This window comes from Cervus canadensis, chromosome 15 (assembly GCF_019320065.1).
Source record: "Cervus canadensis isolate Bull #8, Minnesota chromosome 15, ASM1932006v1, whole genome shotgun sequence".
NCBI classification, from domain to species: domain Eukaryota; kingdom Metazoa; phylum Chordata; class Mammalia; order Artiodactyla; family Cervidae; genus Cervus; species Cervus canadensis.
Window position 1 is genome coordinate 49711213 of NC_057400.1, and position 12449 is coordinate 49723661.

General features: G+C 34.9%; 1 protein-coding gene across 1 annotated transcript in view; it reads left to right on the forward strand.

Moving 5' to 3' along the window:
- Window positions 1-12449, forward strand: part of UBR3 (ubiquitin protein ligase E3 component n-recognin 3) — a 155498-nt gene that overhangs the window by 54901 nt on the left and 88148 nt on the right. Inside the window, exons 18-20 of the mRNA XM_043487759.1 lie at window positions 6297-6438; window positions 9710-9814; window positions 11204-11377. Coding sequence (XP_043343694.1) covers window positions 6297-6438; window positions 9710-9814; window positions 11204-11377 — 421 coding nt within the window. The remainder of the gene's footprint in view (window positions 1-6296; window positions 6439-9709; window positions 9815-11203; window positions 11378-12449) is intronic.

Sequence of the window (12449 nt, forward strand, 5' to 3'; positions counted from 1 at the left end):
ATCCCTAGGTCAGGAAGATCCCCTGGAGGAGGAAATGGCATCCCCCTATAGTATTCTTGCTTGGGTAATCCCATGGACAGAGGAGCCTGGTAGGCTACAGTCCATGGGTTGGCACAGAGTTGGACACGACTGAGCAACTAAACAACAACAACGAAAAGCTTGTAAGGTTCTTCCACAAGAGTTTACAGAAAGACCCAAAGCAGTGTTTTGGCCAGCCCAATATTTCCTCCTGTTTTTAAACATTAAATGGTTAATGTATTGCTGAGTATTATAGAATATCATCTTTCATGTGTGCTCAGTTCATTTGTGCTCAAACATTTTGAAAACAAGTTTAAAATGATTTAAATGTATTTGATCTTGAGAAAATATTTGCTCATATAACTATCAAAGTGTAAATACAGATATTGGGTATAATTGAAACTTCTCTTTGCCAAGACTTTGCAGTAATAGATATATGTTGAATTTAAGAACCATCATAGATACATCTGAAGAAAGTTTATAGTGTAGAATTTTAGCATGCTCTCCACTCCCCTACCCCCACCCCAAGAAAGACAAAAACAAAAAACAAAACTTAGTTTGGCATTTCTCTCTAGTTTTCTCTAAAACTCTTGGGGAGATAGCCTTAGATTCTCCTTTCTTAGCAACCTCTTTATATAGTTTTTGTATAGTTGTGTAACTATTTGCTTTTTACAACTATTTTTTTTCTTTTTTTGTTATTACTTGAAGGAAGCTATTTTTGTCTCTCTCTCTTTTATACCTTCAGAATCTATCTCAGTGCTGGCACATAATAGACATTCACAGTATTGTTCATTGAGTAAATAAATTTGAAATTGTTCATGCTGAAAATGAAAGATGGGTGGGAGGAGGCATTTCCATGGAAAATCTAGTCTGGCCTTCATAAATACTGTTTGTTGTCTTAAGTGGCTCTGCCTTTTTTCAGGGGGAGTGCCTGGTAGCTTGTCATTGAATATATAAGAATTAAACATTTAGTTAATTTCATTATTCTGCTTTACTTTGTAATACATAGCAGTTTGGACTAGGATTGGCCTGAAGCTTTCCAGGCCTTGAAAGAGTCATGAAATACTTAATGTAATCAGTTTTAAAAGTGCAATTCAATTTGACAGTGCACATTTATTGAGTAAGGGCTTCCCGGGTGGCTCTGTGGTAAGGAATGCATATGCCAGTGCAGGAGACGCAGGGCATGTGGGTTTGATCCTGGGGTTGGGACGATCCTGTGAAGGAAGAACTGGCTTCCCATTCCAGTACTCTTGCCTAGAAAATTCCGTGGACACCAGAGCCTGGCAGACTACAGCCATGGGGTCTCAAAGAGTCAGACACGACTGAGCACACACACGCAGTTACTGAGTGCATTATTATATACCAGGCACTCTGTAAAGCAAAGGGAACTGTGGTCTTTTATTTTTCAAATAGAAGATTTTTACTTGAGCTTTGAGAAATTAATTTCCTTCATTTAGACCAGTGGTTCCCAATCAGGATGAATTTTGTCGTCCAGGGGACATTTGCCATTGTCTACAGACTTCAGAGGGCTAAAACTGACATGTAGCATAGGCTAAGTCTTGTCCCCACAACTAAGAATTTATGGCCTCTAGTGTCATTAGTGTCAAGGTTGAGAAAGCTGGTTTAAACCTATGCTGACATACAGGTAACCTTTTCTGTTTGTAGGTACCTTGTATTTTCTGACTTATTTTGTGTTATTAGTTGTTTAGAACCATGTCATATTTTGACTTGCAACTGCTTTGCATAGAGAAAACCATATTCTTAGAACTGTTTGTATTAAATTTCCTCTCTCCTATTTTGCTTTATATTTTTTCTCATTCTCTCATTCTCCTAATTTTGCTTTTGAATTCCTGTCCAATACCTTTATAGTTTCTTAGAAATATTTCTGAAATGCGTGATATTTCTTGGCAGTTTGAAAATCTTTGTTTTAAAGAAGTGTGTATTTAAAATGAAAAAATAATAACAGATAAATACACATTAGCTTCATATTAAAATCATTTTCATGTAAATCTGTGAAATTTTATGCACAAACTATAGTAATCCAATAATATTTTGTATATTTAAAATAAGTATGGATATGAAGAATGTTTGTTTCTATGTAAAACTTAATTGTTTTGAAATTTATTTTGTATATGAAATATAACATCTCTTTCTTTTGTTGATATGTCTTGTATGATGGCATAACTGACTGGTTCAGTTCTTATTATAACACAACTGGGAAATAACCCTAAAGTGTGGGGCTTATTGGCTATTGGTCATTTTCATCTTCTTTTAGTTTTAAGGAACAAAAGTGGTGAAACTGATTTTACTTAGTGTGATCTTTTTTTCTTTCAAGAAGGTGATAGAAAGGTGTTTTGAAGAATTATGGAGAAAATGAGTAGGTAAATTAAGGCTGTTTTGTTTCCAGAATCTACCTGGATACTAGGCACTTTGTAGATAATCAGTAATTGCTAAATGAATGAAAAGTGAGTTTCTTAAGTTTTTTTTGTGCTGAGAGTTTAAGTGAAAATAAGCCATTTTCTTTGTGTGATGCTTAGATCTTTGCTGGAAAATTGCTGGAAAAAGCCCTTCAAGATCTTCTCTCTAGCTTCTGTAGAAATGTCTTGGGGGCCATCACTGAAAGAGGGAGCTGGGCAATAGCAAGAGAAGGGCTAAAAAAGTGAAGGTGGCTCATCTCACTTTCCTTACTCCCTTCCAAAATACCCTTTAATGGACAATTCAGCTTTTAAAGTGAAAGATAAAACCAAACCCAACAAGAACAAAACAAATCAACAGTTGGAAAACAATTTATTCAATTTAGTATTGTATTTTATATACAAGGACATTGTTATCCAGAGAAGTTCAGTGAAATATGTTTGTTAATGGCAGTGTTGGAACTATTATCTAGGCCATTTCCAAAAGACAGATGTGGTTTTTTTATAGTGGTTATTTTAAATTCAGCTGGAAAGCAAATTTTTTTTGAACTCTAATTTCTGATACTTCTGTTGCTTCCCATCTTGAAGGTTAATGGTTGTTGGCCTTTGTTTTAAAGTGTATCGTATGAGTTTATATGTGTCATTTTTGTCTCAAACTAGTCAGTAATTAGGTGTTGGTTTGAGTCACTTAAATTTTTTTTTCTGTCATGTAGCTTTTTGTTTACATTATTGCATTAATAATTTTGAAAAGAGCAGTCAAATGATGTTACCTGCTGCCTTGAACAAATATATAACCTTTATGTCAGAACACTTTATTAATCTAGGCATTGCATATTTAGGGGCCTAGTGCTTAAATCAAACAAAGAAATAAAAGCTAAAAATTGCTTTTCTATGCTAAATGAAATATAATAATTAAAACTTTATTATACACTATCAGAATTGTTTTAAAAATTATGCTTATATGTAGCCACTATAGTATTATATAGAAACCAGTTTTTTTCTTTTTTTTTTTTAAAGCAGTGTAATGACACCCTCTTCTTGAATCATAGATGCAACTTATTTTTCTGGTATGTTAATGGTATTTTTTTTTTTAAGCAGAGAAGGGATTATTGCAGGACCAAGCAAAAAGAACAAGAGGCTTGTGCTCTAGAAAACCCCAAATTCTCCCATTGTTTTTAGGGAGAAGTTTTTATATGCAAAATTTAGGGAGAGGGCTACAGGGTATGTGACTGTTTTCTGATTGGTTGGTGGTGAAGTAATAGGGTGGTGCCCCAGAAATCTTGAGCTCATCCTGAAGTCACCATTCTCCACTTGGGTGGTGGCCTCAGTTCCTGGATGTATGGCTGTTGTCTCCATTTCCTCCACGTCCCAGGGATCCTTCTTTTGCTCCATAAAGGTAACCACGTCTGGCTTACAGACAGGACTCAGGGAGACCAAGTATAGTTCCCATTGAGTGATGTCCATAAATTCCCACTCCTCCTGAGTAAATTCTATGGCTACATCTTGGAATATCAGCAGTTTCCTGAGAAGCTGCCATTTCCTCTTCTTTTTCTTGTCTGTATTGTGTTTTCTCATCAATATGATGTTGAGGAATCACATCAGCATCTTAAGAGTGTGCCTTTGCCCTCAACATACCCATGGACAGAAGGATCTTGAAATGCCTAAAAAGCCAGCTTAGCCTATCCTTGTCTCAGAAGATATTCAGGAAAAATCAACTCCTATATGGAGACCAGACTATGAATTAGTTCTTTCCTTTTTATAGGTCTTCTTGCCTCATACAGATGTCAGGAAATTCTGCTAATATGGGTATGTGGGCTGCACCAATTTTCCCCTTCCAAACCTATGTTATATATATAGGTTTATCAGGAAACTGTTTTGCCTCTTCTTGTAATTTTTTTTTTCAAAGTTTTTCTTTCCCCTACTTACATAATATCCTTTTCCCTTTAGTTGATCTTCTACTCTTGTGTCTAGCTTTCATGTTAGAGGCATTCTTAGGATATCTGATTAATTCTGGCTGCTTGTGATGAAGAGCTAGCTCTCAGTGCCTTGATGGATCTTGTGGATCCTGAGCTTTACCCTGGGGTGATTTGAGCAGGCAGGTTTGTTGAGAAGCCCCTATGTTAGTCTCTTTGAAACTTTCTTTTTGGTTTTGTAAGATTTCTCAAAGAAATATTTTCAAATATTGCCCAGAATGTAGTGGTCTAACTGCCATTTTTCTGTAAATGAGATGGAGTCAAAGCCTAAGTATTCTGAATCAAAATGCATTTGATGACTTTAACCGCATAACCTCCTACCACAAACTGTGCTTGTGTTTTACCTTCTTCAGAGACGAATTCTCCAGCCAGAATTCTGTTAGGATGGGGTGAAGCAGTTTTCATCCAGTCCTCAGTTTAGCCTCCTATCTCCTCAACTCCAGCTTCCTAGGTGGCTCCGTGGTAAAGAATCTGCCTGCCAAGAGCAGGAGAAACAGGAGATGCGGGTTAGATCCCTGTGTTGGGAAGATACCCTGGAGGAGGAAACGGCAACCCCCTCCAGTATTCTTGCTGGGATAATCCCATGGACAGAAAGCCTGGCGGGCTACACACAATCCATGGGGTCGCAAAGAGTCGGACATGACTGAGCATGCAAGCACACGCTCAACTCCCAATTACTGAAGTACCAGATGCTTCCAGTTTCTGAGCTTTTTAAGGATTCTGCAGAGTGATTGGGCTTGATTTTCAGCCTTCCCCCTTGCCTTCTTGTGATTCGGCTTTCTTAGGTTTACTAGAATCATCCACATAGCCATTTGCTTTCCGATTAACAAAATTTTCGTTTTCTTTTCCTTTTTGTATTTTCCTTATCCTGTGCTTTTCATCTTAAAAAAAAAAATACTGTTACTATATTTTCATTGGAGTTTTGAGTGAAAGTAAAATTAAATATTTATGTTCATTATGTCATTTTTAACTTTGAATGCTGAATGTATGACTTGCATTCTCTGGATTACTGGGTGAAATTGAGCCTTTAAAAAAAACTTCTTAATTTCCCTTCATGATTCTTGCATTGAAAGTAGTGTATGGATTATCTTTGATGGTTTTCTGGTTAGATTGTCTAAATTTTATTAGTTCTCAAGTTTTTTTTTTTTATGTTTGGATCTTTAATCCACCTGGAGTTGATTTTTATGTATAGAGTGAAGTAGTGATTTATCTTTTTACCCCTGCAGAAAACCAGTTCCAGGACTATTTACTGAAGAATTCATGCTTTTCTCACTGATTTGTAATGCTAATTCTGTCATATACAATTGATCCTCATTATTTTCAAATTCTATATTTGCTAATTTGACTACTTGGTAAATTTATTTGTAAACCTTAAATCAATATTCAGAGCACAGTACTGGTTATTTACAGATTTGAGTGGATGTGCAGAGGGCACCCAGATTCAAGTGGGAAAAAGCAAAACTCTGCCCTCTTGTTTCAGCTCATACTGTAGACAGGTGTCCTTTTCATGGTCAGTTCAGCACTATGTTTTTGAATTTTTGTCCTTTAGTGATTTTGCTGTTTAGAATGTCTCCCACATGGAGTACCAGAGTACCGTGTGGTGTTGCTGAGGGCAAGAAGGCTTTGATGTGCCTTACAGAGAAGATTTGTTGTTAGATAAGCTTTGTTCAGGCTGTTACAGTGCTCTTGGCTGTGAGTTCAATAGTAATGAATCAATAGTATGATATATCCAGAAAAAGGTAGAGGAAATTTACTGGTCTGTACGTAAAGTTATTACAAAAAGTGCTAAAGTAGCATGTATCGTATGTGATTGAAGCAATGGAAACACCATTTAAATCACAGTTTAATCTTGAGCCTATCATCTAATTTTGGTTTTATTTTATTTTTGTAGTTTAAAACAGAGTGGAAAATTCCCTGGAAATCCTTGGCCACCCTATAAGAAAAGGACACCACTCCATCCCAGCTATAAAGGTCTCATGAGACTTTTGCACTGTAAAACTTTACACATTGTGCTATTCACTCTGCTTTACAAGGTACAGTAGTAATTTGACTAAGAAGACTAGATTAGAGTTTATTACCATAATTCTTAAATAAAAATGCCAAAAGATAATATTAACATAAAAGTACCGTTTATAAAGCAAAGTGTATTTATATATTTAAGATGTATGAGGATATGTCATAATCACATGTATGTAAATTGTATTCTTGTAATTTCAAATCTAAGTTGGACAATAACAGAGCTACACTATTTGTTATGGGAAACTATTCATTTTATCAGTTTCAGACAGGAATTATTATACAATTAGATATAAAGAGAAAAAAACTATTGTTTCTTCTAATTAGAATTTGAAAAATTAAAAATTAACTTAAAAGTAAAAAGTATGCCTATTTGTTAACAAATTTCCAGTCACTACATATATATTATTTAAATTACTTAAGAAAATTAATATATTAAATTTAGTTATCAAACATTTTGGTTTTTTTCTTAATGTTTGAGTTATAAACAAATATAGCTTTTAGACTTCTGTACCTCCTATTCTTTTTAACTCTACCCCATGATTAGTTTTTCATTTTAGTTGCAAAAATTATTCCTGTTAAAATTTGAGACATGGGCTTCAAAAAAACCAATTGAATGGTTTATTTTCATTAATTTCTAAGAAAATTATTCAGCAAAGTAATTTAAAGTGTTCTTTTTTCATTAAAATAGAATATTTTTCTTATTAAAAGGATATTTATAATTTTGATCTTTTATAGACATTTTTCAATGTTTACTTATGCCAGATTCTGTTTCAAATGCTTTGTATACACATATACACATTATTTTAATTCTAGTGGAAATCCTTATGACAGTTCTGTTTTTATTCTCATCTTTCAGATATGTCTTTTTAAACATTGTATTATGTATTTTTGGTTGCCCTGGGTCTTCACTGCTGCATGTGGGCTTTCTCTATTTGGGGCAAGTGGGGACTACTCTTCATGGCGGTGTGTGGGCTTCTCTTTGTGGGGGCTTCTCTTGTTGCAGAGCACAGGCTCAGTAGTTGTGGCTCATGCGCCTAGCTGCTCCACAGCATGTGGAATCCTCCTGGACCAGGGAGTGAACCTGTGCCCCCTGCATTGGCAGATGGATTCCCATCCACTATACTACCAGGGAAGACCTCAGAAATGTTTTTTGAGCTTTAGAGATTAAATAACTGAGTAAGGTTAAATAAGTGAATAAGTCAGTAAATCTTGATTTAAAAATTAAAGAAGACTACTGCAAATGATTTGTGTCCTTTCAAGTTATATTTTTTCAACATTTTCATTTGCTTACTATAAGAATAATATTTCCTCAAAAATAGAAAGGCAGTATTTAGTTGTTATAAGATTACTATGAACGAGTTTTTAAAAATCTCAGTTTTGTAATATCATTCCTGACTTTATGATAATAGAAGAACCTTTCATTGACATTGCATTGGCAGGTCAACTTTCTAAAAATCAATGTCAGTAAACCATTTCGTCTCCTGCCATGTTTAATAATAAAAAACTTTAATATAGAACATGTTAATAAAACTCCCCAGAAACCATCCTCTTTTATTGTAGTACCTAAAAAAGTTTTTTTGCTTCCTTAACCTTAAAGTTACACATTTGAAGCTGTAAGATGTAATGCCACAGGATTTCAAGCCAAAATTTATTTGATTTTAGCTAATAATGCTTTATTTATTAAAAGGAGGCAGAGTAGTAATGGTATGCAGTCATTGGAAGTCTGGAATCTGTGTTCTAGTGTTGCTTACGCCAGCTGAGTGTGTGGCTGAAGCTTTGTTTCCTCCCTGTAAAGTCTTGGGTTAGAAAGGATTACCTCTGTTGCCTCTCAGCCTTCAGTCCCCTCTTACTGCTCTCCTGTTCTTCCCACCATCTGTCTACACCACCTCCCTACTATTTGTTGAACACCAGTTGCTAGATACTGTATGAAGCAAATTACAGATGTTAATTATATAATCCTCACAATAATTCTGGGCTATTATTCCAGAATTAAAGATGAGGAAACTTAAGACCAGATGTTGTTTGAGATCAAATAGCTTAAGTATATACAAAATTTGTATTAAAAAATCAGGTTTTTAAAAGGTTTTGAAAGTCTGTTCTCCTCACCATTGTGCCACACAAAATATGAATGGAAGAGTCTTCTCAGTAGTCAGATTGAACATTAGAAAATCAGTGAACTGAAAGTCTTAATTTTTTAGTCACGGTAGATTAGCTGCTAAGTGACTGAGGCCTTTCCAAGCCCTCCCTGCTGTTTGGGCAGTTTCTAGGAGGCTCAGCCTAGACGGGCCTCTCGTTTGTTCTCCCTGCTCTCACCTGCAGCTGACAGTGCCCCTCCCCACAGAGTCTCTAGTTTGACTGTCTGTCCTTTTTTTTTTTAAATAATGAAGACAACAAGATGGCTACCAGGCTATTTTTTCCTTATGGTATTTTATGTGTCTTCTGGTTAATAGTTTGTTGCATCATACTGAATGAGTGATTGGTATAGGTTAGCCCACCGAGTCCTGCATAAAATGTGTAAGGCTTTCATAATCCATTTATAAGGTCAGATTTGTCAGTATTTCCTCAGGGCAACCTCTCTCCTAACCACTTTATTCCTTTTTCCTTTCTTGTGTAAACCACACATTGCATACACGTGTACACAGTGTATGCACATAACTGAACACTGAACACTGAGTGTTCTGAGCACAGAACACTCAAGCTCAGGACTGTAATTTTAGAGACAGACTAAGAATATTAATATTCCATAAACAATTATTTTGCTCCCAATTATATACCAGGTGCTATGCTAAACACATTTGCATGAACTATCCTATTTAACAAACATTTATCTGATATCCTTGTAATCAGGAGAAAAGTGTCAGTAACTTAGGATGTAAAATATTCTTGTTAAATTACTTTATTAGATACTGGTATTTTTATAATAATTGTTTTAATGGATTATTTAATGTGTTAAACTTTAGGTGATCAGTGAACTAATGTTTATGGATATTGCCTAAAATACTGTGTAATCCTGGGAAGGGATCCTGTTTTTTTGGTTTTAGTTTGTCTTTTCACCAAGGTGTATGTTTACTTACTTGCATATCTGATTATGATATGTATAACACACATATGTATATATGATATGTATAACATATGTATATATTATATGTATAACACACATATGTATATATAACACATATATATTATGTTACATTGGTCTATAAGGTTAAAATACTTTTTGATATTTAAGTGAAATATGTTTTATGGAAAAAAGTAATAATGGGGCATTTTTTTCCCTTTTTAAAGATTTTGATGGATCATCAAAATCTTTCAGAACATGTACTCTGTATGGTTTTATATCTGATTGAATTAGGACTTGAAAATTCAGCTGAAGAGGAACCAGATGAAGAGGTAAGTAGTTTCTTATATTTTTAAATGTTAAAGTTGTGATATGCCTTAATAAAAGATTGCATGTCATCTTGAAGGTATTTATTTTGTCTGAGTATCATACTTAGAAAAAAATCTTAGGAACTTGGAAAAGACCCTTTTAAATCTTCAACTACATATGTTCTTTTAGAGATTTCACTAATATATAAAACTCCCATTTATAGAATTATTGAATTTGAAATTTGTAATTCATACTATGTAGATCTAAGAAAAGTTGTTAGTGTATTTTTGTGCTGTGCACAGACGCCCGGTTATGTCCAACTCTTTGTGACCCTATGGGCTATCGTGTGCCAGGCTCCGCTGTCCTTGGGATTCTCCCAGCAAAAATCCTGGCATAGGGTGCCATTTCCTCCTCTAGGTGATCTTCCCAACCCAGAGATTGAACCTGCCTATCATATCCTGTGTTGGCAGGCGGGTTCTTTGCCACTAGTGTCATTTTTGTAGTTACTGGTCAGGAAGATCCCCTGAAGAAGGAAATGGAAACCCACTCCAGTATTCTTGCCTGGAAAATCACATGAACAGAGGAATCTGGTGGACTACAGTCCATGAGGTCAGAAAGAGTTGGACATGACTGAGCAATTGAACTGCACACGCACACACACACACACACACACACACACAGGTAAACAATTATGTTAGGACTTCAGTCTGGAAATTCTAATAATTTGATTAGGGATTTTATTTTTGAATAGCAAATTCTTTCTGTAAAGATTTTAAGTTAATGGAGTAAGTATTGTTGTAAGGGAGAACATTTACTTGAGAATATAAGTTGTTATTGTGTTTCAGGACTTTTATAAGTGTCATTTCCATGAACGTAATTGTTAGTTACTACAAATTGATTTTACAGTTAATTGATATTTTTCTCATTGCCTCCCTACAAAAAGACAACAGCAATAGACAGACAAGTGAAAAGGCTAGGCAGTACTTAGTAGTCTTAAGCTGAGTCAACATATATTCTTTCATAGATTTAAGATCAGTAATATTCCTGTAAGAATAAGTCAGACTTTTGATAGATTTTTCAGACTTCCTTCCAGTTAGTCCAAATTAGCATTATTTGACTATATTATGAGTTATTTTTAATGAGTGGTGAAAAGTATCCTGTACTGTGTATTTCCAAATTGAAAAATGTATTTTCTTCAGGAGAAGTTTAGCTGACTTCCATATTAGCATCGAGCAGTTTGTTTTTAAATTTTATGTTTTCATTTGGTTTTATTAGCACTTCGTAGTTTGTAAATGTGACTTTAAGGGATTAAAGGATATAACAGGCAGTGAACTATTATTTGGGCTTGTTACATCTCCACTGTACCTTGGACCTGACTGACAAGATTTGTATTCATTATGGTTATGTTTCAGGCATCAGCATGTGGACCTGAACGTTGTCATGACAGTTGGTTTCCTGGTAGTAACTTAGTATCGAATATGCGACACTTTATAAATTATGTTAGAGTGAGAGTTCCAGAGACTGCTCCAGAAGTGAAGAGAGACTCACTTGCAAGTACCAGCTCTGATAGCTTGGGATCTTTACAAGTAAGTGTAAAAGTGAGAACAAAAAAGGGAAAGACTTCATTATATTAGGACGTGTCATTTAGATCATCTCATCACATCCTAGGGCTTCCCTGGTGGCTCGGTGGTAAAGAATCCGCCTGCAATGCAGGAGACGCGGGTTTAACCCCTGGGTTGGGAAGATCCCCTGAAGAAGGAAATGGCAACCACTGCAGTATTCTTGCCTGGGAAATCCCAGGGACAGAGAAGCCTGGCAGGCTGTGGTCTATAGGGTTGAAAAGAGTTGAACATATCCAAAAGAAAAATAATTGTGGTTATAGATAACTTTAAATTATCCTTTATATGTAAGCAACTCTGATATATCTAAGCAACTTCTGCCTCACCCATCTTTTTCCTTTAATCTGCCAGAGTTCACGTCGGCCTAAAGTTCTTCAAAGAGAGGTAGATGTGTATGATACTTGGATTAACTAGCAATGTGGCTTTAACTGGAAATGGGGACAAATGCTGAAGTATTTGTGTGTATATGTGTGTGTTTAATTAATATGGTTAGAATAAAGAAACATTTAATGTATGTGCATTCTTTTTAAAATGCAGTAATTTAGGCTTAATTTTTAAAGTAAATCCATGTTATTGAACTTAAAAAATAATATTGCATATTTAATAGTGAGCTTTTCTTAGTAGTGTTGGTATTTTGGGCCAATTATAAGCAGCACATTTTGTTCTGTTTACATTTAGCATTGTTACTAACATCTTAAAAATTAATGTTTCCGAAATCAAAATAAATTTTATCTTTAGTTGCTGGTGGCATGCCATTCACAACACCCCTCCTTTTTTTTTTTTTTTTGCTTATATGATAGTTAATTAACTGATAAAATAAGCCCACAAAAAGCTTAAACTTCTTATGTTGTGTATTTGGACTCATTTAAAAAATAAGCTCTCTTATTGCATGTAGCTTAATTAATTTATAAAAAGCAGAAATGAAAAATCTTGAAATGACATGGCAAGTAACTAAACTTAAATACCTCTAATTCCTACAATCTAGATTTTCGCAAGTAAAGAACATTGAATCGTACATTTCTTATTGAAGAGTTCATTT